The 28,000-nt window shown below is 35.9% G+C and overlaps 3 protein-coding genes across 3 annotated transcripts; 2 read left to right on the forward strand and 1 right to left on the reverse strand.

Annotated features, from left to right (window-relative positions):
* Nucleotides 1–1,537: 1,537 nt before the first annotated feature.
* LOC109050538 (SUMO-conjugating enzyme UBC9-B) lies at nt 1,538–9,792 on the reverse strand. Its single transcript, XM_019068099.2, has 7 exons — nt 9,582–9,792; nt 7,306–7,400; nt 3,373–3,456; nt 3,044–3,116; nt 2,836–2,945; nt 2,470–2,549; nt 1,538–2,376 (listed from the first exon to the last, which is right to left on the reverse strand). The coding sequence occupies exons 2-7, from the start codon at nt 7,369–7,371 to the stop codon at nt 2,316–2,318; spliced, it is 474 nt and encodes a 157-aa protein (XP_018923644.1). The 5' UTR covers nt 7,372–7,400; nt 9,582–9,792; the 3' UTR covers nt 1,538–2,315.
* A 1,900-nt stretch (nt 9,793–11,692) lies between these two features.
* On the forward strand, nt 11,693–21,192 carry LOC109045629 (interleukin-21 receptor-like). Its single transcript, XM_042720051.1, has 8 exons — nt 11,693–11,853; nt 12,247–12,370; nt 12,595–12,703; nt 12,826–13,022; nt 13,652–13,797; nt 13,945–14,192; nt 15,091–15,184; nt 17,239–21,192. The coding sequence occupies exons 2-8, from the start codon at nt 12,268–12,270 to the stop codon at nt 17,926–17,928; spliced, it is 1,587 nt and encodes a 528-aa protein (XP_042575985.1). The 5' UTR covers nt 11,693–11,853; nt 12,247–12,267; the 3' UTR covers nt 17,929–21,192.
* Nucleotides 21,193–21,198: 6 nt separating this feature from the next.
* LOC109050548 (interleukin-21 receptor-like) lies at nt 21,199–26,101 on the forward strand. Its single transcript, XM_042720052.1, has 8 exons — nt 21,199–21,353; nt 21,442–21,556; nt 21,696–21,862; nt 21,945–22,096; nt 22,322–22,502; nt 22,600–22,687; nt 22,825–22,909; nt 23,726–26,101. The coding sequence occupies exons 1-8, from the start codon at nt 21,287–21,289 to the stop codon at nt 24,224–24,226; spliced, it is 1,356 nt and encodes a 451-aa protein (XP_042575986.1). The 5' UTR covers nt 21,199–21,286; the 3' UTR covers nt 24,227–26,101.
* Nucleotides 26,102–28,000: the final 1,899 nt, after the last annotated feature.

A 28,000-nucleotide genomic window follows, 5' to 3' on the forward strand; every position in this document is an offset into this window, starting at 1 on the left:
ACATACCAAAATTGGAAAGGTAGTAGTTTGCCTATAATTCTACCACTTATTATAGTATGGCAGTTTTAGTAAAGCGGAGATTTTGGATTTAATTTTAATTGCATAAAACCAAAAATTTAAAAGTATCAAAATGTGCTAAGAGTTAAAGAAAGTAATTACCAAGAAGTTACACTCTAGCAATCTCCTCCTGCAATTAGCAGAAGAACAACTTAAGTGTCTTTCTGTCTCTATACTGACAAGATTCCCCCTTAACAGTTTCCTTACAGCTCAGACTGTAGAAATCATGCAGAAAATACTCATATTCATAATTGTGGTGACCCCGCAAGAGGCTGGAGTCCAGGGTTTTTCCTCATTCTTTCAGAACAGCGTTGACAAGCTCACAGTACCTGCAATTCTCATGAATTCACACCTTACCAAGTTAATGTCAGCGTGATTAAACATTACCTTTGTGAGGAAGAATACATAATTAGCACATAAATTCCCCTGCATTAACTTCTCATTTCAATGGGGAGTCTTATCAAATTCAAGGCCAGCCATTATTACTCCTTTAACATTCAACAGTGGGCATTTTTCTCATGGGTGTCTGGTTAGATCCCTCCAAACGGCCCAACAAAACACTGACCTTCTATGTAGGGCTCCTGGTCTGCAGCTGCTAGGCAGCATCGAGCCTAGAAAGCTTCTGCTAAATCTGATGGCAATAATAAATCAACACTTCAAATTTACTCTGATTGATTCTCCAACCATACCACCAAGTTCCACCTAATCACATACATGATTTATAAAAACTGTTCTCATTCAGAATACAAAACATATACATAAAGTGTAATTAATAAATCACCAGTATTCCTGTAGTTATGAAGTGATGCAAGATCCTCACCACTCAAGATGGCACGTCACTGTCAAGACTGGTTATATTATCACCATCATATTCAAAACATGAGTCATAAAACTTGTAGAGGTCACACATTTTATAACTTTGAAAAAAACAATTGATATCACTAATACTACGAATTTGAAAATTATTGATATGCATATTACTAACACATTTAATGAAACGTCTTTTTAAATCATTTAAACAATTAAATATTCATAGTTTGGCATCTTTTTTTAAGTTATAAATTGATAAAATAATTTTTCCAATTCCTGTCTACTACTTGACATTTTATAAAACACTTATTACACAATTATTAAATCAGATTTTCAACATTTTCTCATGTCTGCATATTTTCACATTTAAAAAAAAAAAGAAAAGAATATTGACAATAACAATAAAATGTATATCATTACTGCTATCAATAACAACAGTTTCCAGAGTTGTCATGCATACTGCAGCTCCAGAGACAAGTTAAGCTCTTCCCAAATTGACAATCTTCCGTGTTTGCTTCCATTCACTACATATGGCAGTAAACCAAACCTCATTCCAGTGGCATTCAAACATTAAAATTGAACATGATCAAGAACCATGAAAAGACTTACCTTTCAAGATGGTTGATATCAATCCATTCATGAGAAGAACATACCTGCATTCACAACTGGCTTTGTATAAACATTTTATTTACTCTATACACTTACATGAACAAAACACCATATGAACACAAAGAGACTGATGCAGCGGTTAACTAACCAACCATTTGATTCAGATGCCTTTTACGTTAAGTCTTTTTTTTTTTTTTCTTCTCCTTTTGCAAAACACAGACGGCCGAGGCAGCACAACGCTATCATACTGAATGGTGCATGCTTAGTACACTGCCTGCATCAGGAATGGAAATCTCTCTACAGACACTAATCCAAAGTAAAGAAAGTATAAAAGTATCATTTTACAGCAGTTGAAATACTGACATTAATAGCAAGGTTTAAATTATTAAAACTATGAAAGAGACTAAGGAGGCCAGTCTGAAAGAAAACAAAGATCAAGCAAAACGAAAGCAGTTTTATGCTCATACCTCTGCATCTGTGGAATATCATTTCTTCTGCATGTGGATGATGTTTATTGTGCCTTTTTTTTTGCAAATATGTAGCACTGTTACCAAGTAATCCCACCCAAAAAAAAAAAAAAAAAAAAAAAATCCACAACTTTGTGAGCATCTCAGCTGCCCAAATGCGAAGGAAAAAGAAACTATACAAAAGGCCAAATTTAAAACCCCAGGAAGAGTTTGTCAGGACGAGCATCAGTGGATTGACAATGGCACGACACATTCATTTCTTTAAACCCAGAAGTAAATTAGTATGAAGTGGATATGATTTGTAAGGGGGAGTAACAGGGGCAAGGAGACCTGGTCAAAACCCATTTCCAATAGAGTGCGAAATCTTGTGGTTTACGGCGAGAACTTTTTGGCTTGTGCTCTGACCCTTTTTTCATACTCCACTCTGTTCTGGCTGAAACAGAAATGCAAACACAAGATTCATAACAGAGGCAATAAGCATTACATACTCAACAGGCAAGACTTTATTTGAGATGGAGGTGCGTACCAGTAAATTGTGTATGCTTCGGCCTGTGCGGGGTCCTGAATATTTGGTTCATTAAGGAGTTCTTGGATTCCTAGCAAGATCTAGAAATAGAAATCAGTTGCGGAGCTTTATGAGATAACACTGCCCTCTTCAGGATTGCAAGGAAGATTTGGTTTAAGGAGATTGTAAGATGCATCAAAAATCAATATGACATTTAAAGTTTAATTTAGAAAAAAAAAACTGAAAATGAAATCCAATGAAAATATAATTCATCCTTAAACAATCTTGAACTATTTTATTGGCTGTTCTATTTAAAGAGCATTTAACAACACGTCCTTCAATTTACAAAGTGGTGCAACCTTTAAGGATCCATACTTTACAGCTTACCTGCTTGATTGTAATGGCAGGCCTCCAGTCTTTGTCTTCCTCTAATATAGACAAGCATACGGTACCAGACGGATATACATTCGGATGGAATAAAGGGGGCTCAAATTTACCTGTAGAGGTCACATTATAAAAACCAGCCATAATTCGACACAATGTGCATATTACAAAGTACAAACAAAGGATTAGATCCACTAAACATCTGATTTACACTTTGGTGGAGAAGAAGGGTAGTCGTCCTTGAACAGCATCCGAAGTTTGAACAAGCCTCCCTCCCACGGTGTCTGAAAAGAAACATTAAGTTACCATTATCTTCATTCATAATAAATACAAAAGGCATACAAGGTCCAAAACATGTTTGTTTTTTTTTCTTCCCCTTCTCAAACCACACAATTACAAAACAGTTCACAGAAGACATTTAAGATGAAAGCAAATACTAGTTGTAAATAGTAATGGGTCTTACAAACTTGAAATATTAATGTGGTATTCATAGAACACAAACATGTTGAACGGAAACATTACATCCAGATTGACACTTACCCCTTTTTTTCCAGGGATGGCACACTCCCAATTCATCAGGTTCATTGTTCCATCAGGGTTTTTTGTTGGTACAGCTACAAAACCCTGAGGAGGAGAAAAAAAAAAAAAAAAAGATGCATAATGATAATAATATATAGTGCTGCTTGAAAGTTTGTGAACCCTTTAAAATAGTCTATATTCCTGCATAAATATAACCCAAAGAAATCATGAGATTTTCATGCAAGTCCTGAAAGTTGACAGAACCCAATCAAACAGATGAGATGAAAATCAATACTCTGTCACTCATTTATTCAGGAAAACGATCCAATATTACATATCTGTGAGCGGCAAAAGAATGTGAATCTCTAGGATAAGCTATTAATTTGAAGGTGAAATTAGAGTCCATCTCTTCAGAGATGCTTTTAATCAGTGAGATGACTAGCAGGTGTCAGTGTGTGCAGTGTTTTATTTAAAGAACAGGTATCCATCAAAGTTTGGTCATGCTTGTGGAAGTGTATCATGGCATGAATAAAGGAGATCTCGGAGGACCTCAGAGAGAGAGGAAAAAAAAAAAAAAAAAAAAAAGTTTTACGTTGATGTTTTAAAGCCATCTCTAAAGAGTTTGGACTCCACCAATCGACAGTCAGACAGATTGTGTACAAATGGAAGAAATTCAAGACCACTGTTACAAGTGGTTCAACGGATCACAAATCTCACAGTTCGGATCATATTACAGTTTTTGAGGCACAGATCGGATTTTTTTCGAGGCACCCAATCTATGTAACTTTGCTTTCCATTAGTACGATACCACAGCAAAAACTCTTAGCCTAAGAAAGTTCAAACATTATTACAAGAGAAGTGAACAGCCAGTAAAAACAAGAACAAAGAGGCTATAGAAATTACAAGCATAGATAAATACAACAGAACATGCATGTGCTTTCAGATCAGTGTTGCAAAGTCTGCAGTTTCCCCATGGAATTGGGCTACTTTAACACTGTTGCCGCGGGTTGAAGCGCCCCCAATAATGTGATATTCAGCCCCTGGAATGCGAATTTTACTGGAGGAACCCCACCAAAAATTTAGTTCACCCATAAATGAAAATTCTGTCATTAATTACTCACCCTTATGTCGTTTCAAACCCGTAAGACCTTTGTTCATCTTCGTAACACAAATGAAGATATTTTTGATGGAATCTGGAGCTGTCTGACCCTGCATAGACAGCAACGCAACTGAAATGTTCCCAAGTCCAGAAACGTAGCAAGGAGATCTGTAAAATAATCCATGTGACATCAGCGGTTCATCCGCAATTATACAAAGCTACAAGCATAATTTGTGCGCAAAAGAATAAAAAAAAAAAAAAAAAAAAATTTAACAATTTGTCTCCTCCGCATCACCCTGGTGCCATTTTGGAGAATATCTCAGCTGCGTGACGCAGCAGACACAGAACAGCATACGTCCAGTGGATATTCTCCAAATTGGCATCAGGGTGATGCGGAGGAGACAAATTGCTGATTTTTTTTTTTTTTTCCTTTTGCGCACAAAAAGTATTTTCGTAGCTTTGTATAATTGCGGATGAACCGCTGATGTCACATGGATTATTTTACAGATCTCCTTGCTACGTTTCTGGACTTGGGAACATTTCAGTTGCATTGCTGTCTATGCAGGGTCAGACAGCTCCAGATTTAATCAAAAATATCATTTGTGTTCCAGAAGGTCTTACGGGTTTGAAATGACATGAGGGCTAGTAATTAATGACAGCGTTTTAATTTTTTGGGTGAACTAACCCTTTAAGTGTAAATTTAATCTGCATAGTGTTCACTGTAGACATTAAAAAAAAAAATCATCTTTGTCAAAAATGTGTTTTGTTTTGATGAGCATAATGACAGCAGCAGACATTATTAGGCTGCTGCCCCTTTAAGACCTGATGCACATCCAATTTTTTTTTATTCTCAGCTGTTCTCGTTCACTTAAGACACAAAAAGATAGCATTTGCCACAATGGCTGTCAAGATCTGTGTTTTGCCAATTTTGTGTATATGCGTCTGTTCAAAGGCAAGGAGTGAATGAGTCAGGAAAGAAAATTCTGTTCGATGTTCACGCGCAGTCAAACCTGCCTCTCTGTGTGTGCGAGCTTCATGTTTGTGCAGCTGTGATAGAAAAACAGCACGCAAGTAATGAATCAAGTTCCATTTCACTTTTCACGCTAGAATGGTTTAAAAACTTGGTTGCGTGTGTAAACACGTACAATTGATAAACTTTCACTCTATTATGGTTAAATTTGGCAATTAATCCACGAATCACATGTGTGCCGAACCCGTGGAGCTTGGTCCGTATGGATCAACTATGATCCATTTAACCTCTAATTGTTACCCTCCCCAGGAGTGGTCCACTTACAAAGAACACTCTAAAAGAAAGACTTGTAAAAGTCCAATAGGTTTCAAAGGACCGCAAAAAAAAATAAGTGTCTCACACGGCTCCTGGGAGTGAACAAAGTCCTCCTGTAGTGAATCGATGCATTTTTGTAAGAAAAATATCCATATTCCAAACATAACTTTGTAGCTTGCTCTCACGGTTATACACCGAAGCAGCTCCGGGCGGATGACGTTTGGAGGTCGGCGTTGCGCATGCGCCGGTGAGTCTCATGAAAACCAACGTTTGTTAACAGTAGCAAAGGCAGCAAAGTTTCCTTACTTTAGCAAAGGAAAACCAGTCTCCTCTTGGCTTATATTGAAACCCTCCAACATTCTTCTTTACAAATCCTTGTTTTGTACTTCTAATTCATGACCGTTGTTTTGTTTTGATGCGCAAAGCCGACCTCATACGTCATCTGCCCGGAACTGCTTCGTTTACAGCAGTGAGCGTAAACTAGATTAAATTGTTTATTACGTGATTATTTTTCTTACAAAAACGCATCGATTCACTACAGGAGGGCTTTGTTCACCCCCTGGAGCCATGTGAGACTTTTTTAAAGGATGGGCGCTTTTTATTTCACTTCTTTTTGACTGATGCACTCCAACACCCGCTGAGTGGCATTAAATGGCTAGAAAGATCAAAGACCATTTTTTAAGTACAACTCAGACTGAATTCGTCTGAAAGAAGAAAGTCGTACACCTAGGATGACTTGAGGGTGAGTCATTTATGGGCTTATTTTAGTTTTTGGGTGAACTAACCCTTTAATCCAATTGAAATTTTGTGGAAGGACCTGAAGCAAGCAGTTCATAGGAGGAAACCCACCAACATCACAGAGTTGAAGTGGTTCTGTACTGAGGAATGGGCTAAAATTCCTACAAGCCGTTGTGCAGGACTGATCAGCGGTTACAGGTATTGTTACTTGCAATAACTGCTGCAAAAGGGGGTCACACCAGATACTGAAAGCAAAAATTCACATACTTTTGCCACTCACAAATATTAAACACCGGATAATTTTTTCTCAAATCAAATGACCAAGTGAACATTTTTGTCTCCTTTGATTGGATTCTCTTTGTCTACTTTCAGGATTTGTGTGAAAATCTAATAATTTTTTGGGTCATATTTATGAATACATATACACACACAGACATACACACATGCATAAAAATTTTTATAAATCCTGTGGGTGGCTGCAAAGGTTTCAAAATGTCAGACTCTAGAAACTTTCTTTAATCTATGGTCTCATTTTTGTGAGCAAATACACCCCAACAGTTTCAATAGTGACTTCTCAGCAGAATAAATTAAAAACAGTTTCTCCTCCACAGATGGAACATACTCCCCTTCATTAACCCCTTCAGGGCCTCTTCTCCGAATGTTAATACGAAAACTCTAAATAATTTAATTTTCTAAAAATGTCATTGATTGGAAACTGATACATTTACTCTAAACCTGTTGCATCTCAAACACTTCAGTTAAACAAACCTCTCTCTTTCTGGATTTCTGTAGAACAGCTGCACATCTATGATCGGAAATGTCGCATACTTACAAAAGGATGGTCTTTCCGCCAAGCCTTCCGTTCTTGTGCGAGACGACTTAATGCTATACCAGACATGACTTGTGGCCCACAAAATGGTTGAAAATCTGGAAAACATGGACATGATATTTCTCTTAAATAAGATGCATGTGTCTGTAAAGCTATGCACAGTCAGTGTGCAATTTCAAAAACTGCATTTTGTCAATAATCAACTTTATATTGAGCCTTTACAAGTTATTAAAAGACCGAATATTGGAGAGAAAAAAAAAAAACCTAAAAAAAAAAAAAACCTTCAAATATTTAATCAGAATTTTATTGCATTCTGTCCATCAATAAAATAAACCAAGTTGAAAATTTTGTTCATCCAATTGGTTGACACTACCATAAAAGGTAAACCTTAAAACCACATTGGCTTCACACCAATGAAGAAATGTCACCATAGTGTCTCAAATACAGAGAGCTTTTTAGTTTCTATTTTGTAAGAACATGCAGCAGTGAAATTGTAGCAACAGTGATAGGCAACAAGACACTGCCGTTTAGTGCAGAATGATTGTACATTTCACAGTCTCCATTAGTAGATGATCGGGCTAAAATCATACAAATAAGGCTTTTCTCAACATTAGGTTACTGATTTTTATGTACAGTATGTGTGAACTTTATTTTCTAATTTTACCAGTAGTGATTAATAGTTTGTGTAACACACCTCACATAACATATCAACCATTTAATAGGCTTCCCCATTTAATACAATTCTAAAACCTGGTCCTCTGGGGTTTCTAACAGGAGGAATAGTGCAGCTCTACCGTCAATGCAATGACATGAAAAACAGCTAAACAGCAAAAAGGTTTCCTGATTAATAACGTTAAAAGGTTTGATACTCATCATCATGAGTCAAAAAATAACTAATCAGAACTGGGCATGACTTACAATTCTTACACTTTCAACGACAGCCAAACTACTGTAAGACAATAGTTTCAAGGTTAAGTGGAAGATAAATACATGTGCACTATGCAATAACACCATGTTCTTAAACTACACAAAATAGAAAATTAATCCAACCCAATAAAATGCAATTTTTCGTTATTTTCAGAGGCTGTCGATGTTATTAAAGCCAAAATGAAACAGAAGGAGCAACTTGTTTTATGGCATACAGCATAATGGATTATCTAAACAGTAATGAGTAGGACGGGACTTGGTTCTATCCATTGGTTGTTGATTACGATATTGAAATGTGGGCACTGCACTCAAATGAATGCAAGTGTGTGATTTCACCAGAAGCTCAAGGCCCAGAACATATGCACATGCAAAAAAATTAAAAAGGCAATTTTCTCCCAGGACTTTTTCCATTACCCATTCATTTTACTGATATTCTGTTAACCCTAAAACACAACAATTTAAAATCAGAAAGAAAACCTACAGGTCATACGCCTTTGATAGGAACTCAGTACATTGATCCCGATTTTTACAGTGTAAAATATGCATTTAGAAAGCAGATAAGGTGAATTTATTTCATGCAGATTTGATCATTACAAGCATGTTCATTACTATCATTTGCAGAAAATTAACATATATTGAAGGTGCACAGTAAAAACCTCTCGTGAGAGAACAATATATAAATGGAGAAGCGAAAATGCTAAAAATATGCACGGTTCTCATAACCAACGTATCCAAAAACCACCGTTTAATCTAACTAAACAAAGTGTGACTTTGGGGGGGGGTAAGAGGAAGTGATAACCATTATCAAAACATGTTTATTAAATCGCAGAAAACAAATAATTGTATAATAATAATAATAATAATAATAATAATAATTAAAAAACTATGCATGAATGGAAACGCGTGAAGGCTTAAATACGCAAATTACATTCTGGGCGTCAACAGTTAGCACAAGCAAAGCAGTTTACTATAATGAATATGCTGGTCTGTTTGATTACAGTAATGAGCGAATAACGCGCGCGGAATGAATGGAGCTGTCTGATGCGCAATTTCAGTCGCGATGCCGCACACCAGCATCCCTCACTGCGCATTTTAACCGCTTGAATGAGCCAAATCACGATCTGTTGCGATTAACTACTCGCGTAAATACTACATGCACAGAATTGTTTGCTCTACATGCATGCATCTACTGAATTATAATGCATACGCGATGTACTTTGTCGCGTCGCGTGCGGTGTGAATAAACTGTTAGCCTAGCATAGCTGGCTAGCTAACAAGAGCCGAAAACAAAAACACCGCAAACCACAGTAAACGCTCAGAAATTAACTCTGTTTTTTTTTTACGTCGCATACCTTATCAGTGAAGAAGCGTACTGTACTCCAGACCAAGCACCCTTTAATTGGGAATTCAAGGCAAACTCAAATCAAGAATCTATCGAAGTTTCCCTCCTGGAAAAAAGAAAACAGACATTTACTCAAGATAATTAGGACCCGTGAGCACACGCGCAGATGCCTGTGTGAAACTTTCAACAATGTCCATATGTCCCGAGTCCAACTGAATGGATTGTTTCCTTTAATTACAAGCGAATGAGTTGCAAGCTATTATCTATAAACGCAAGCTGATGATTATCACCTGTACGTCCAATTCAAAGCAAACTAATAATTGATAACTGACTAATAAAACAATAACACTGATTAAAACATAATCAGTAATGTAATGTGATTAGTGCAATAATAATACGTTTCAACTTCTTTACTGCATGTTTTACAAACTGAGTTAGAGAAACCCACTGATGTAAGACATTAAAACATTTTGGTCAGGCATTTCTTAGACACCCATAGGATCTCTTAAAGGAACACTCCACTACTTTTGAAATTTTTTCATTTTACGTGTACATTTTCATTTTACATTTGCATTTTCCAACTCCCCTAAAGTTAAACAGGTTTACAGTTTTTGAATCCATTCAGTCGATCTTCGGGTCTGGCGCTAGCACTTTTAGCTGCAGCTTAGCATAGAATCATTGAATCTGATTAGACAGTTAGCATCTCGCTCAAAAATGACCAAAGAGTTTCAATATTTTTCCTATTTAAAACACGACTCCTCTGTAGTTACATCGTATATAAGGCCGACGGAAAATGAAAAGCTGCAATTTTCTAGGCCGATATGGCTAGGAACTATACTTTCACCATGGGTGCAGCAGGCGCAATGATATTACGTAGCTTCCTGAAAATAGTCCCCAGCAGGGTAAATTCCAATGGAAGGCACGCTCCCTGTGCAAGCAGGTGGTCACACTGGTAATGTTGGTGGAAGTTAGGCTATTTTCAGGCGCTGTGTAATATCATTGCGCCCGCTGCACTCATGGTACGACAGCAAAGATCCTTGATTATTACGCCGGAATGAGAGTATAGTTCCTAGCCATATTGGCCTAGAAAATCTAAACTTTTAAATTTCCATTGGTCTTAGTACATGATGCAACTACAAAAGAGTCAAATTTTAAATAGGAAAAATATAGAAATTCTTTGGTCATTTCGAGCGAGATGCTAACGGTCTAATCAGATTCAATGATTCTATGCTAAGCTAAAAGTGCTACCGCCAGACCCGAAGATCGGCTGAATGGATTCAAAAACGGAAAAACTCAACTGTTTAACTCTAGGGGGGTTGGAAAATGAGCCTGTTGTCAAAAATAGTGGAGTGTTCCTTTAAGGTGTGTCCTAAATCGCGTACTTACGCACTATTCTATGAAGTTTTTTATTAGTATAAATAGTGTGAGTAGTAATTTTCACACTGAAAATTCCACAAAGAAAATGTGCACTTTAAATAACCAGATGATGCACTTAAATAACCGAAAAAACAAAGTGTGGAATGTTAGACACTTCATGCACTCAACTGTCGCAGCTTTAGTTACGTAGCGTAGGGGGAGGGGCTATCAGACTCTGTTTATGAATGACAAAATAACCTTATATAATTCATACACTACATGGTTGAGAACATAGTGCATAAGTACATAGTGGATGAGTGTATAGTGTGTCATTTGGGACACAGCTTTAACTCTCAAGCAAACATGTATTCTTGTTGTAAATATGACTGAGGAGATAAATATTAGCGTCTAATATTTGAAACATAATCTAATTGTTGACATTGATATTACAGCACTGACACCACAATAAAATGTCAAACATTATCATTGCTTTTTCATTTATATTCATTCTATATATATATATATATATATATATATATATATATATATATATATATATTATATTATATTCATGCCAAGGCATGATTTATCTGTTATCAACTGTTTTGACCCCCCTAAAATCAGAGTTTGCTGACATTGCACTTTTATCAGGCCCTTGAGGACAACACCTACATAACAGGAAATACCCTTAATTGGCCCACAAGGGGCGGAGCATCTGCAAATAGGCTCTTGTTTTAACCACAACCACATCCTTCATGTCATATTTTCGTCACAAGCACTCTGACTGTGCATGTTGATCAGTAGATTGGCATGGTATAAATGTCAAGGCTTATGTACGACTGGTGTTTGATTGTGAACAACAGAATTGTATATTTTCATTCTAATTTTAGATTTTTGTAAACAGACTCAATGGGAATAATATCAAGGTAAGTTTTAAAATTCCTCTACTTCTTTTATAGGCACTTTCACTCGTCTTTTTGAACTCGACAATATCTTTTTGTTTAATACAAATATGTTGGTTATAAACTAAACCATATATGATGATTTAGAGGAAAAATATTTAATACATCATTGTCATGGTGTTGTATATTTTATATGTATAAAAATGTATGTGTGTGTGTATATATCTATATCTATCTATCTATCTATCTATCTATCTATCTATCTATCTATCAATCTATCTATATATTTTTTTTTTTCTTACATTTGCTGTTGTTTAAAATTTTTTGTTTAAATTAAGAATTTAAATGACAACAAATTAAGTTATTACACATTAATACATAACAGCAGTACAAAAACATATGCACTTTTCTTTGCAGTCTGCATGTGGATTCTGTACAATGCATTTGAGCAGGGCTGACCGCAGAATTTTTCCCTGTTCCTCCATGATGGCTCTATGGCAAGCCATAGCCTTGCTTGTAATTTGTGGACTTATTGAGTGCAGTAAGTGTACATTTATTGCAATATATCCATCTCTCTACATCAAGCATCTTATAAAACAAGTGCAGACGTAGCATTTAAATACGACACCCTCAAAAGGATGTAGCTGCAGCAGTAAAAGCAATTTAGCTGGTGTCCTTTGACCTATTCGGGTGTTGCTTTGAGAAGAAATGCTATCGTTTCTGTAGCTCAGTTGACCACATTTCCTCTCACATCACTGTTTGCAGATGACGGTGTGTGCAACGTAACCTGCACCACAGACTTTATCTCCATGCTCAACTGCTCCAATTCTGACTCGGCAGGAGCAGCTTCGTGTCACGTAGTGGCAGATTGCAGGTGCAGATCTAGCTCATCGTGTTCTCACTTTAAGTCCTAAAGTGACTCATTTTAAATCTTGTCTAGCCTGCATTACCATTGAGCAGCATGTTATTTAATTGGCACATTTTCATGTTTTTCAGGGATGAAATTATGTCTGCGAATGGGAGCTGCACTATCAAATCGCCACAATCCTGGTGCACAATGGAGCCAGTGGATATGGACATGATAACGTCCTATGATACTAACTGCTCTATCATAGTAACACAAATAACCAAACAAGGCAATGTGGAGACCCCAACAAAGAGTCACTCTGAAAATATTGTTTTATACAGATCTGGTATGTCCCGGTATCTACTTGGTGCAAATGTCATATCCACCTCACTTTTAACGTAAGCATGTGGGTGGGCTTTTGTAACTTGAAGACTTCCGGTGTCGTTCGCTTCAGATTATTTTAGCAGCACAAAAACAATGTTATGCTGCTGTATACAGCAAACTGCTATTTCTTATTAAACTATTTTAATGTATTGTCATCATAAACGCACGGCAGGAAGTTTTACAGTTTACTACTATTCTTATAGTGGTTGATGAATCAGAGGTCTTAAATGTTCACAAAAAATAGCTCACTTCTGCTTTGCATAATACGGTGGATACAGTGAGATCAGAATGTTCAAGAACAACAGTGCTTAAAAAAACTTAGATCTTTTCAAAATCTCATAGTATCTGGTTTATCCTCTTTTGCTCAGTTAGTGCCAAACCCAGCATGATCTGATCCGAAGAGCATCTTGAGCTTTAATGAACATAACCTTTTCGGTGTATAATTTTAAGATCCTGAAACATTCTGGTTGAATTGAGATCTTGGTACAAGATTGTTAATTCGATTTCAGGCTTTTTGGACCGCACTGTTATTCAATAGTCTTGGTTACTTTTGTACAATGCACTAACATTGGTTTTCTTTTCGTTTCATAGTTAAACCAAAACAACCTCTGAACCTAAACATTACAAAAATTGATGGGGATTTTAACCTCACTTGGGATGTGGCTTATACAGAACACTTTCTGTATAATAAATTATACTACAGAGTACGATTACGAACCAAAAGTGACCCAGAAAAGGTAAACCTCATTTGTTCTCTCTCTCTATATATGTATAGTGTGTGTGTGTTTGTGTGTGTGTGTGTTATTATATGTATAATATAAAATTGCACCTATTTTGCTGAGTTTAGTTGACATTTTTCTGAATACCATGTGATGCTTCCTCAGACGGCACAAATTTACACCCTGCAGCAGAGCAAACAATCAATGGTTATCATCGGTGAAAAACTCCTGCCAGGAAGGCAGTATGTGGCAGAAGTTCAGGTTGCAGTGCATCCTTCAGCTTTTACATCCATGTGGAGTGAATGGAGCAGTGTTGAATGGACATCCGACTCTCCACAGTCAGAACAGTACTATTTCCTGCTGTTGACACTTCCTGTTGTGATGGTGGTGCTGCTTGTGTACAGTGGGAAATTGTGAGTATCAATCTTACTTTTATTTGTCCAATATTTCACTTTGTTTCTGTTCAGATATAAATGACCTTTCTCAGTATAAACTGTTTACTTGAGAAAGACAAAATTGAAATCAAGAAGTCTGGTTCCTTATAAAGGCCATGAGGCACATTTAGGGAATTGTACAAATTGTACAGAAGTCACTTTGTGGAATATGGAGAAGTGAAGCAAACTCAAACCTGTTTTGTTATGACTGTTAGTCATTTTATGAGTCACATGAGTCACTTTATTATCTGTAAGTCATATATCTGTGAAGCCTGTATTAACCTTTAAAACGATCTAGATCAGTTCACTCATTCCTAAAAATCTGAAAGATGATGTACTGAGAAGTTTGCCTGATATCCCACAAAGTGGCGGGGTGATTAAGAGACTATAGACGAGTATGATCTTAAATTTTGATAGCGCCTCCTCTAAATGAGTTTTCCAGTAATCGATATGACGCACTTACCGTATATGAATAGTCCTTTCTCACCTCCCACGTTCACGAAAACCACAACAGCAGCAGATAGGTTTTTGCAGACAGTCTATTTTCATGTAGGGCAAAAACTGGAGGAAGTCAGACGTACAAGCGCTGCAAGTGCATAAAGCTAGACATTTCTCATGACAGCCAACGTTTCCATTTCTCTTTCAGCACACAATCAACATGTTTGTAGCAGAATTCGGATTTGCCTCATTTTTTGAAGTGTGCATAATTGATTCTGCTACTTTGACAGTTTAATGCTGTGTGAAGCTGCTTCGAAACTTGTATTAAGCGCTAGAAAAATAAAGCTGACTTGACTTTGTGTCCTACAATAGCAGCCTTTTAATGCACCCACCAAACTACACTTCAGTTCTGTGACACTTTGTCTTTTTGCATCTACAGAGGGGGCATCAAAAAGCTGTTCTTATGGCAACACATCCCAAGCCCTCATGAGTACTTCACACCCCTCTACCATACATACCAAGGAGACTTTAAGGTATGCTTTCTTTTGACTCTGTGTATAAATCTCATGGTGCACAAGCAGAAGTCTCTGTGTGCGTGTGTGTGCATGATAACATGTCTTATCAGGGGACTTTCAGAAGTGCGACATGCTTAACCTCACTTGCAAGAGGGGAATGTGACATTTGTCAAATGAGTCAGTCTGTAGGGGCTTCAAAGGAACAGGAGGGCTCACTTAACATTTGGCTGAGATTGCGTTAAACATGAAAACTGAAAGTAGCAGTTTTCCCCTCTAATGGAAAGTACTATGAGTTCAAACCCAAACTCTGATAAGGTGGGTAGTTATAAATAGTTGTTTTTAAGTAAAGGGGAATTTAGTGAATATTCCGCTGGGTAGGCTAGTGTGAGCTGAAAATACTACCCTTTATCTCAGGCGTAGCACAACAAAAATAAAAAGGTTTGAGAGCTACTTCTTGAGTTATTTTTGTTCCTCTGAGGACTTTAGTAGCCTAACTCTGACAAGATATTAATAGTAACAGCGTTTCTGAGGATTTTGAGGATTTCTATAAAACCTAAGCGTTATGAAATGTGGCAGTGTCGTGAACTTGCAAGACTTGTAGCACCAGCTTTGTCTCGGTAAACTGTTACTGAGGAGCCGAGGCAGTTGTATGAATTTTTTTTTTTTTTTTTTTTTTTTACCTGCAAGTGAACACGTGTTCCAGTAGGGGTCAGTAACACGCTGCATTATCAACAGCGAGAGTTGTGTGACGTCAAATGGAAAGTGTAAAACATTAAACGTCATCTTAACTTTTTTTATATAATTCCAAAAGTATGTACTTAAAATTAGAATAATTTTAGGTGTTAGTGGGATAAGTGTTTTGATCTGCTCCGTGTTTGCTGTAAGTTGTTCCGTGACACCGCTGTAATTTTCCAACCCTTCTTATTCTAAAATAGATTTCTGAGAATGTTACAAAATTAATGACTAAAATAATTGAACGTCGTTTTTTACCTTGTGTTATTTTATATATATATATATATATATATATATATATATATATATATATATATATATATATATATATATATATATATATATATTGTAGTTGTACAGTTTAGTGTTTATAAAATTATTTTTCATTCTGTGTGGACCAAACACTCGACAAATGTTGCTTTGTGATTCATGACTTCATGTGTTGAGGAGCATTTACTAGCCATTCATACGGATGTAAAAGCATTCAATGAATGATTTTTTATAACACATTTTTAAAAGGAAATGATGGTTAAATTGATTACGGATGTCTTTTGCGTTATCTGCAAGTAGGCGTCGTCTGTGAAGAAGTGGTTTGATGTTAATCAGTGTTTTAGCAAGTTCATTTGTTAATTTGTTCATAGGTTCATAAGTTCGCTTGGTTTAGAATTTCATACAACTTTAAGATATATAGTTTATATAGGCTATGTAAAGTCTTAAATTAATGCCTTTATTCAGCAAGGATGCATTAGATTGATCAAAGGTGACTTTACTGAAATTTATAATTTTATAGAAGATTTCTCTGTCAAATAATTATTTATTTATTTATTTCTTCTTATTATTATTCATCATCAAAGAGTTGATCACGGTTTACCACAAAAACATTAAGCAGCACAAATAATTTCAATATCAATAATAATAATAGTAATGATAATGATAATAATAAATGTTTTGTCAAGCAGCAAATCATCATAAAATGGTTTTTGAAGAATCATGTGACACTGAAGACTGGAGTAATGATGCTGAAAATTCAGCACAAGAATAAATGCCATTTTATAATATATTCAAATAGAAAACAGTTCTTGTTAATTGTAATAATATTTTGCAATATTTTACTGTACAAACTGTATAAATGCAGCCTTGGTGAGCATAAGAGACTTTAAAAAGTAAATTAAAAAGTCTTATTGATTCTAAACCTTTGAATGATAGTATATATATTTCACATCACTCTTCTAGATGAAAATGATTTTAGGAATTAAAATGTGTTTATATTTTTGAGAGGGGCATACAGAAATGTATTTTTATGACAAAATGACAAAGGATCTTCTTGTGTTTTATTTCAGAAATGGGTCGGACCAGTCCTGACCTTCAACAGCTTTGATGTCCTTGAGAAGAGCACCACTCTGCAGGTGCTTTGTGAGAAGCAGCAGAATGAAAGCTCAGAGGAACCTGCTAACAGGCCCGGCGAGCGGGACTTTGGTCCGGCGGGTCAAAACTCATCTAAACTCTACTTCCATGGCAGCAACAGTCAAGGCCTCGCACACTCAGGCGGCCACATATCGATGGACACCGTTACTGTATCCGGTCAGGAGGGCGTCATGGCCGACTGGTCCGATGACAGTCACAGACAGAGCCTAGAGGACTTCCTCAACGACAAAGACGCCAATCAGAGAGCGGCTGAGATGGATGACAGGCAGCCTCTTGTACCGGACGGCAGGAGGAGTTTACAGGGTTCAGACTTTGATGACTGGCATCTACAGGAGCACGACCTGGAGAACATTGAGCAGGTCTCTCTGGACTCTTACGGTTCTAATGAGCAGTCCGATGACGGTTACCCACAAATGGGTTTGGATTTGGACACCATAGACAGTGGATTTCTGGAGTCCGACTGTTCCAGCCCCTCAGCGTTTGATGGGAACGAGCAGATCGAGACTTCATCGCTGGATGGCGTGGGACGCTCCCATTCAAATTATGTCAAACAGTGGGTGGCTTTTACATCAGTTCAAGTTGATGCCCACAGCAATGGAAAGTAGCTGTTCATGGGAGTTTCTATTGCTACAACAAACTAAATCACAGCTGAATAATAGACAATAGAAAGTGAAAGCATCTACAAATTGTTTGAAGACTTCACTAGTTGGACCTAACTTGCTCACAATGTGTTTTATTACACTGAACTGTATTTGTGGCATAAATGGACTCATTAGACATCAGCTGTGTGATCGTTCACAAGACATTGCTCTACATAAAGACTGCAGGACAGTATGTGTGGCTGCATCTCAGTTTGTATACTATCATTCCTTTAGGTCTATAGACTTTAGTCAAGGTAGTGCCATATTTAATATGACAGGATTGGAAACGAGGCTGTGAGAGAATGAAGTACAATGCGATCAAAGGATAAGAGTGTTGTTTAACAATATACCAATTGTTCAGCTGATGGAAAACTATTTTTAATTGACAAAAATTCTAGAAAACAGTTTCAAAAGTTGTGAATTGTGAAAAAGACCTGACCTACAAGCTTTATACAGTGTGTGTGACAATGTAAAGTCTGTAAACTTGTCCTTCCCAGCCTCGTTTTAATCTGTGTTAAATTCAATATGGTGTCTAACTTGATTAAGTTCTGTAGTCAGAGGTTTTGCTACTAATAATAATTATTTGTCACTCTAATGGACTGGGTTGTACTTTTTCTGTCATACTCTATTTTTATATCTCAGTAAAATATTGTAACACTCGATATCTTAATGTGACTTTGTCACAAGAACTTCAGAATCCCATGAATTACTTCTCTTCAAATCCTACTTATGAAATCTTACTACATTTTAAAACCTTCTCTCCTTTTTCCTTCTCTTCTAATCACTATAACTACGGAAGTTAATGTCTGACTGAAAGTAAAAGGAAGAAAGAAAAACCTATGTAGTAATGGTGAGACATTTTAAGATAAAAAAATATAGGCCTAATTATATTTTCAGATGTATTACAACTGTGAGATAAGAGGTCACAAGAAATAAAGTCACAATTACAAGCTATAACATCTGAGATTTAAAACCATAAAACGATAACTGTGACTTTATAGATCAAAATTGCAACAAATAAAGTCATAGTTGATTTTTAAATAATTAATTTTTATTCTGAGGCAGGATTCCATAATTAGTGTCCTTTAAGGTCCGTTCACACCAAGAATGATAACTGTAAAGTTCTAAAAATCATTCTAAATTTAAGCGAATTCACACCACAACTATAACAATAACAATATAGAGGTACAGTTCCACTTTCAGAATGATATTATCCAGCTGATGAACAATAAAGGCATTGACAGCCAATGAGAATCCATTCTGCTCTAACAAGCTTTTAAAGTGCAGTCGACAGAACTACACCATGCTTCTATAATAAACACAACTTTATTTTGCGTTGGTGTGGATGCTAATATAGTTAGCATTCTTGGTGTGAATGATGGAAAGCATTTTGAATTACATTATGCATTTACAGTTTTGCCAAATTAACCACACAACCTCTGCATTTAGTGTGCAAGAGTAGAATTAGTGCATGCCAAAATCAGAATCATCATCTGTGCATATTTTTTGATAATAAGTTAAAGTTCAAGATTCTAACTAATATTCAGAGTTTTTACACAATGTGTAAACATGTTTGGAACCTAAGATAAGTAACACGTTTAGCTACATGCTAACACACAGAATGCACGACAGGGGTCTGTGGTGATTTTATGATGTGGTGTTATGTCAATACTGGCATACCATCTTACTACTACTCAGCTGCAGCTCTGTACTTTCCCAGCAGCAGTTGAAGTACATTTATTCGGCATGTAGCAAAAGTATGGGACGTGAGGTGCGACCAGTGTTTAGGTACTGATTATCTAATGAGGTAAGACTGAGAATTATGCATTTCGTTTGCTTGCAGTTCTTCTGTCATTGCACACAATGTTGCAGTTATCAGAGTTTGCTCTGAGCAAGATAAGGCATGTTTCAGACAGATCTACAAAATGTCAAGCACCTGATAATACTACGGGTATTTCTACATATCAGATCTTTTGTACAAATCATTAGCTCAGCAGAGAGAATATTTGATCTGTTTTGGGGATTTTTTGGTTGTTGTTGTTTTTTGTTTTTTTGTCAAGTGTTTTTTAACCTTTTTCATTTTTCCATTAATCCTCAGATTTCCATGAAATGATTCATGCACTTTATTTTAATGATATGATAATTTATTACTAAGGAAGTAGACACTTTGATGGTTGGAGGTGATTACAGATGTTATTTGCAGCTAGAATGGAGGGTTTAAAAGCAAACTTACATTTCCTTTTTAGCCTTATTACTGTACTATTCAGCCAAATGAGTATTAACAAGCAACTTTTGCTTATATAAGAAACATCAACTTGTATAGCAACATTTGTGGGCTGATTTTTCAAACTGTATATGCAGGAGCACTTTTAAAATGTTTTCTGCAACAGCTAAAAGTGAAAGATGAAAAAGACTGCGACATACAGCAGAAAGCCACATATAAAAGTTCACATTTGTAACTTTTAATCTCTTAAATCACTGTGCTAAATGTCAGCTGCAGTCATTTATAGAATCAGTCATACGTGGGGAAGGTCACATCAATATGTTTCTGACTGGAAATGTTACAGATGTATTATTGGTATAATTTAGTAAAATAAAAAAATAACAAAGAATTATGTTTAGGCCTATTCAAAATGCATTCAGATCCTCCCTTTGATATAATACCTGTATGCAAACTCTTCTGTGAGCAAACTTTCTCCTTGCTACAGTTACATTATGTTGTATATACGGTTTAAAATCTCCTAAGCGAATGTGTTAACCTGCAAAAGTTAATTTATTGTGAGAGTTTAGTGTGTAATTCCATTCGTGTAGTTTGGTGAAGTGAGAACCTTAAGATACCATCTTCACTAATGAGAGATTTTTCGATAAAATTTGAGGTTAAGACCTCCTACATAAACAGGAACTTCTCTGTATATAAAGCCGTCTTGATGCCCTTCACTGCCTCAGACTTCAGCTTTCACTCTATTATGTAATATTTCTCTAATGCTTCAGAATAAATTTGGTGAGTTGATATGAGTCTTCTTTAAATTTTGAGCGTACATGCTTCATTTTTAAACATCTTGGGTTGTTTGAATTCTCATTTGAATGAACATCTGATTTTTTATCATTTAGAGTTTAAATGAATGGAAACTGAGGGGGTTTTATATTGAAGGTTTAAAATGAATCATTCTTGTATTCCTTACTTGTAAGTTGCCTCTAATGTTTTTAATAAATTGTTACATTTATGCAGTTCATGTCTTGTCAGTTGCATGTGCGGAGTTATGTGAGTTCTGGCTAAGTTGAAGTCTGGAAGAGCGTGTTCTTACAGTTTTGTACATGAACAATGAGCCCCACTGGGATTTTCTGCATTTTCTTGGCTTTTTCAGTGCAGGTTAAAGCCGCTTCACAGGGTAAAAGATGTTTCTTAAATCTGCAGTTTCAGTTACAATGGATTTCCAAAAATGTATGACCATTTCGCTGTTTTATCTCTGACAAAAGGGCGCATCTGTGTGACAGATTACTGGCATACCATCAGCTGCTCTTTAAAACTACCAAACACATCTGCTATAAACATATCATACTGGCTGGAGGCTCATTCGATCATCGGTAACCAGTAAGCATGCTCCAGTTATTAATTGTCTCTTAGTAATTTGTTCACTATTTTTCAGTTTTTTTTTTTTTTTTTTTTTTTTTTTTATGTGAATGGAAGTGTGCACTGCAATATCTTCTCAAACATGGATTTTCACACACAGGGATTATAGCTGCCAACTTCAGAGAGTACATGAAGATCACATCTGCAATTTCACAGTAGATGTAGGCTTCAAGAGTTTTGATAAATATACTATGACACTTCGCTATTTGCAAAATGGAACTTGGAATTCATCTCTGTTAGATGCTTCTTTTAAGCCAGCAAAGAATAGTGAGTATTTGTATGTAATCAAAGAAAAAAGTGATTTGCACAGTTTATATTTCACATACATGAAGCTTCTCTCTTTTCACAGTTAAACCAAAAACCCCATTTAATCTGACGTTACAATATGCAAATGGGACGTATCATTTCTTTTGGAAGAGTGGATATGAAACACATACCTACCGAGCTGCTCTAATCTTCATGTATGAATTCAAGTACTACAAAGATGGAGATCCCACAAGTGTAAGACTGATTATAGTGATGATTCAATTATGAATGTCCGCCATTCATAGGACATGTTCTCTGTGAACATCCTCTGTTTCACCACATTAAAGAAACATATGTGACACCATCTATCTGTGTTTTCCTGTTGTGACAATTGGATAAAAGCGTCTTCTAAATGACTAAATGTAAATGTAAAATAAATGTGTTCTATGAATGGCTTAACATTGACATTATTTTTTTAAGGAGGTCATTGTTCACCCAGAAAAAGAAATTATTCAGACTAAGGAAATGAAGCTTGATCCGGACACTATGTACGCTGTGATGGTGAAGAGTAAGGTAAATGACAGACAGGTCTACGGTGGAACGTGGAGCGACTGGAGCAGCGCTGTGAAATGGAAAACAGCATACAAAGGAGAATACAGTGGTAGCTACTGCTTTATATTTACACTCTCATTTCTAATATTTCTGTTAACGTAAAATCAAAGTCAATCCATCAATGTTTGCTCTGTTGATTATACAAGATGAACCCAGTCAAGTCAACAAGATTGCCATCGGAATGTTTGCAATGGTTGGACTTTTAATTCTGCTTATGTCCATTCTTGCTGCCAGGTAATTGTTTATCATATTCTGCTATTGCAGAACAGTTTTTATGTAGTAGACATGGGAAAAATATACAGAGATAATGAGCAACTCAGGTGTCACAGGGAAGATAGCTGTAAATATTGTGTGATATTTATGCATTGCAGATTTAAGATGAAAGATATTTCATGGGTGCCAACACCAGCAACGTACTTCCAGCCACTTTATCAAAATTACCAAGGCAATTTTCAGGTAATATTTCACACTTCAAATAGACCAGGGTTTCATAACCAGGGGTTTAACCCCTTTGGGGTTTTATGAAATGACTCGAAGAGGTTTGTGAGATAGTCTGTACTTTATAATGTTGCAGGGAGACATAATACTTCAGAGATTATTCTAATATGTTGATTGTTTGCTCAGTTTTAATCAACTGGTGCTCAATTATTAATGGTTGCTATTATTATCAATGTTAAAAACAGCTGCTTAATATTTTTATGGAAACCATCTTACATTTTCCCCAGGATTCTTTGATCCTTTGTTGAATAGAAAGTATATATAAAAAAAAAAAATGCATTTATTTAAAACAGACTTTTTTTTGTAATATTATAAATGTCTTTACTTCCATACTTTTTATCCATTTAATTCATGCTTTGCATAATAAAAGTATTAATTTATATATATATATATATATATATATATATATATATATATAATATATATATATATATATATATATATATATATATATATATATATATATATATATATATATATATATATATATATAAACACAACAACTTACAAAACTCACTTACCAAAACTATGAAGCAAGAAATGTTTCTAGGTCAGCAAATCAGCATATTAGAATGATTTCTGAAGGATCATGTGACACTGAAGAATGGAGTAATGATGCTAAAATTCAGCTTTGATATCACATGAATAAACTGCATTTTATTCTTATGGAAATCTTAATTTAATGTCAATTGTAATAATAGTATAATGTGACTGTGTAAGATATATCCATAGATTCAGACCATACTAATGTTTGTCCTCCTCCTTTTTTCAAAGTGTTGGGTTTTGGCAAAAAGTCCTTTACAAGATTTTCAAGTTACGGAAGACTTTTCAAAAATTGACAAGATTTCCGAGGTCCTTACCACACTACAGGATCAGGTAGAGAAAACAGGCATGTATCCCACAGCACAATGCCACACACCCTATGTTGGCCCCACAGCTGAGGTCTGGGCCCCATGCCAAATGCCTGATACGCGCAGCGGGACAAGCATCCCGTGTGAGGAATTTTCTTTGTTCTGCGAAGAGTTACCTGATAAAGTGGACAACCTCTTCCAGTCTCTGAACTTGTGTCTGAGTGGGGATGTTCTGTCTCTGAAGGACTCTGCTCTTAGTCTTGAGTCTCTTATGGGCTGCAAGGCTTCTGAAGCACCGGTTATCATTAACCCAGTGCCTGCATGTTTCAAACAAGACTACTGCACTCTTACCGACACTCCCACAGGCCCCATTCCCACCTTCACCAGAGATGTAGAGCAGGACAAAAACACCTCCAATGATTAAATGTACGAAGATATTATACCACGGATTTCTGTAGATATGTAGACATTTTGAATTGATACACTCTTCAAAATAAAAGATGCTTAAAAGGTTATTCACAGCGATGCCATAGAAGAACCATTCAGTCGAAGGTTCTTTAAAGAACCATCTCTTTCTTACCTTTTTATAACCTAAAGAACCTTTTTTGAAATAGAAAGTTTCTTCTGATGTTAAAGGTTCTTAATGGAACCAATTAGACAGAAAGGTTCTTTTATGGCATCGTGAAACACCTTTTTTTAAGAGTGAATGCTGTATATTCACTTTTGAAGCATGACTGTATATAATTTATGTTATAGAACAAAATGCACAGGCCTTTTCAAATAATGTAACAAGACATTCTCATACTGTACCTCAATGAAAACAAGTTATCCAGTGGTGAAGTAGCTATTATACTCCCTCTACTACTTCAAGTGAGATTTGAGTTTTTGTGTGCACTGCTTATATGATTTTGTGTTTTTTATTTTGTTTCATTCATTAAGTAATATTAGTGTTGAATGTACTGTATTTCCATTTGTGGTATTTGTACTGAGAAGAAAATAATAAGTATTTAATGTGGTTAAGTCTGTTAAAGCCACACTTGAACTGACTGCAATTTCACCTAGAAGAATAGAAATATTTTAGCAGTTTAAGTAAATCTAAGTAAACTTTACCAGGGTAAATACCCATATGGGTACATAAGAGAGCATAAATAAATAAATAAATGTGGGAAATTAAAATTATAAACATACACCTCTACATATACAAAAATTAGTAATTACTGTTGTATAAAATCAAGCATCTAGCCATGCAGTCTGCATTTACAGGCATTTGGAAAATGGGTCATTCTGAAAAGCTCAGTGAATTTAGGTGTGGTGCTGTGATAGGATGACACCTTCGCAATAAGTCAGTTTGTGAAATTTCATCCCTGCCAGTGTCAACTGTAAGTGGTATTATTGGAAAGCTGAAGCGTTTAGAAAGCAGAAACTCAGCCACAAGGCAAAGTCACAGAGTGGGGTCAGCAAGAGCTGAGGTGCATGGAGGGTAAAAGTCATCAGCTGCAATCTGCTGGTTCCATAGCTGAAGAGTTACAAACAAACACTGGCATTAATATCAGCACAAAACGTGTGAGGCGGGAGCTTCATGGAATGAGTTTCCATAGCCTAGCAACTGCACGCAAGACTCACATTACCAAGTATGTGTTCTATGAAGTGATGAATCATGCTTCTCTGTTTATCAGACTAATGGACGAGTCTGGGTTTGGCGGATACCAGTAGAATGTTACCTGCCTGACTGCACTGTGCCATCTGTAAAGTTTGGTGGAGAAGGGATAATGGCATGGGGTTGTTTTTCAGGGGTTGTGCTAGGCCCCTTACTTCCGGTGAAGAGAAATCTTAAAGTTGACATATCATGAAAATCTGACTTTTTCTGTTTTTAATTTCTATAATTGGGTCACTGGTGCATCTACCAACCCAGAAAACGTATATTAGAATGCAATCTTTTTTTTTTTTTTTTTTTTTTGTAAGCCTTTCTCTGCAGACTTGTGAAATAATGGACCACTCAGATTTCGCTTTTCTGTGACATAGAAAGGGGATACTACCACCCCTTAATCTGCATGTTTCCACCCACAGCGCCACCATTGTGTTTTTGCAAGGGACAATGGTGTGCCAGTTCTAACGCCATGCCAGAAGTTAGAGCGAAGCATTCTAACTGTTCTGTGTTTGGTTGCACAGACAAGTACAGAACACTATATGGAGTCCCAGCCTCAGTGGATACAACAGAGCAGTGGATTTATTGATTTATTTACTGTATTTTATGCTGCTGCCACACAGATTTAAAATAAACATGCAATTTCTTTCCCAACTGTTTACCTTCACTGACAGAACCAACGGTTTTTGTAACATGTTTGTTTTTAACATAAACCTGTGTGTATTTGACAGTTTAAGTGCAATAAGACATGAAAGAGAACTTAGTTTAGTTCTCACATGCTGTGTGACAGCTGCTTTCTTTGCTTGTGCTTAATATGTGTGCACTCAGAAAACCCTATATCAGAAGTTGAAACTGATTTAAAATGCATGATTTCAGCACAATACATGATAATCAAAACCAAACAGATGTTTTTTAGCAGATTATATGAGGTATGAGCTATAAAGGGTCAGGTCTATTCTGGAAAAGGGAATTGCATACCAAGACATTTTGGACAATGCTATACATAAGACTTTGAAGGAACAGTTTGGGGTAGTGCCCCAGTGTACAAACAAAGTCCATAAAGACTTGTCTGGATGAGTTTAAACACCTGTGAGATGAACTGGAATTGGCAGCCAGGCCTTTTCATCTCATCTTCTCATCACTTGTGCCTGACCTCACAAATTCTCTATATTGAATGAATTGGCATTTTTATTTTTCATACTGGACAATGACACTAAACGCTTTTAAATTAAGAAGTAACTGTAAGTCCATGGTAAAATTTGTGATACATACAGGAGAGCATAGACAGAGAGACAGACAATAAACAAACAAACAAACAAGAAAGTAACTATTAAAAAACTTTAAGAGAGTAAACTTCTATACAGGTAAATGGGATAGTGAAATAAATAAATAAATTAATAAATAAATAAATTCATTAATTAATTAATATGAATAACTTTGACCAGATAGAGGTCATTTGGAGAGTGCAGAAAATAATTAACACATAAACTTTAAAAGGATCATCTTCTATAAAGGTAGTGTAGTAGCATGTAGACAAACAAACACCAAATAACTAAATAACTAACAAACTAACTAAATAAATACATACATACATATGAAAGTAACTATAAATAAACTTTAAGAGGGTAAACATCTATACGGGTAAATGGGAGAGTGTATAAATAAATAAATAAATAAATAAATTAATTAATTAATTAATTAATTAATTTTAAGTTTTCAGTCATGTGAAAAAGTTAGGACACCCTACTGAATTCCAAGGTTTTCTTTATCGGGGCATAATAATAATAATAATTAAAAAAAAATAAAAAATTAATCTGGTCTTTGGCAGGTCTTAAAATTTGGAAAATAAATCCTCAGATGAACAACATCAATGACATATTGCTCCATGTCATTATTTATATAACAAAAATAAATCCAAGATGGAAAAGCAATTTGTGACAAACTTAGGACACCATTTGATTCAGATGTCTGTAAATCCACTTTTAGCGGCAATAACTCGAAGTAATCATTTTCTGTATGCCTTTATCAGTCTCTCACACCATTCTGGAGGAATTTTGGCCCACTCTTCTTTACAACGTTGGTCCAGTTTATTGAGGCTCAGGGACATGTACAGACATTATGAGGGGCAGGGGCTCAAGTGGAAAAAGGGCACTTCTCATATTTATTTACTTGCCAATGTATTTTAATTCCCTCACACTCACCCAATCCTTTCATTTTTCAACAGATGTCTACAAAATAATAAGTTCACAATGTTGTAATTGTGTAAATGTGGTTATAATTACACTTACTGTACCACACACACACACACACACACACACACACACACACTGATGGTGACAAGAACTATGTATCACATTTGAGAGAGGGCTGTTAAGATCTATCAGCATACAACATACAGTGCTATTAGAATGGATGGTTATTAGATGAGGACCCTGAGATCATTGGAGATTTCTTGAGATTGCCTTGAGATAAGTAGATCAAAAATCCTCAAATTGAATCTCTTCAAATCCTACTTTTGGAGTCCTACTAAATTTTTAAAGCTTCTCTCCTTTT

This window comes from Cyprinus carpio, chromosome B3, assembly GCF_018340385.1.
Source record: "Cyprinus carpio isolate SPL01 chromosome B3, ASM1834038v1, whole genome shotgun sequence".
In the NCBI taxonomy this organism is placed as follows: Eukaryota; Metazoa; Chordata; class Actinopteri; order Cypriniformes; family Cyprinidae; genus Cyprinus; species Cyprinus carpio.

Bases quoted from the DNA above. Each gene is read 5' to 3' on its own strand.
- LOC109045629 (XM_042720051.1), top strand. From the start codon at position 12,268: ATGCATTTGAGCAGGGCTGACCGCAGAATTTTTCCCTGTTCCTCCATG. The intron at 13,798-13,944 runs GTAAACCTCATT...ATGCTTCCTCAG, and splicing joins CCAAAAGTGACCCAGAAAAG to ACGGCACAAATTTACACCCT. The intron at 14,193-15,090 runs GTGAGTATCAAT...TTGCATCTACAG, and splicing joins CTTGTGTACAGTGGGAAATT to AGGGGGCATCAAAAAGCTGT.
- LOC109050548 (XM_042720052.1), top strand. From the start codon at position 21,287: ATGAGCCCCACTGGGATTTTCTGCATTTTCTTGGCTTTTTCAGTGCAG. The intron at 21,354-21,441 runs GTAAAAGATGTT...CTCTGACAAAAG, and splicing joins GGTTAAAGCCGCTTCACAGG to GGCGCATCTGTGTGACAGAT. The intron at 21,557-21,695 runs GTAAGCATGCTC...TTTCACACACAG, and splicing joins CATTCGATCATCGGTAACCA to GGATTATAGCTGCCAACTTC.
- LOC109050538 (XM_019068099.2), bottom strand. From the start codon at position 7,371: ATGTCTGGTATAGCATTAAGTCGTCTCGCACAAGAACGGAAGGCTTGG. The intron at 2,946-3,043 runs GTAAATCAGATG...TGACCTCTACAG, and splicing joins CCCTTCTTCTCCACCAAAGT to GTAAATTTGAGCCCCCTTTA. The intron at 2,550-2,835 runs GTAAGCTGTAAA...TTCTATTTCTAG, and splicing joins CTGCCATTACAATCAAGCAG to ATCTTGCTAGGAATCCAAGA.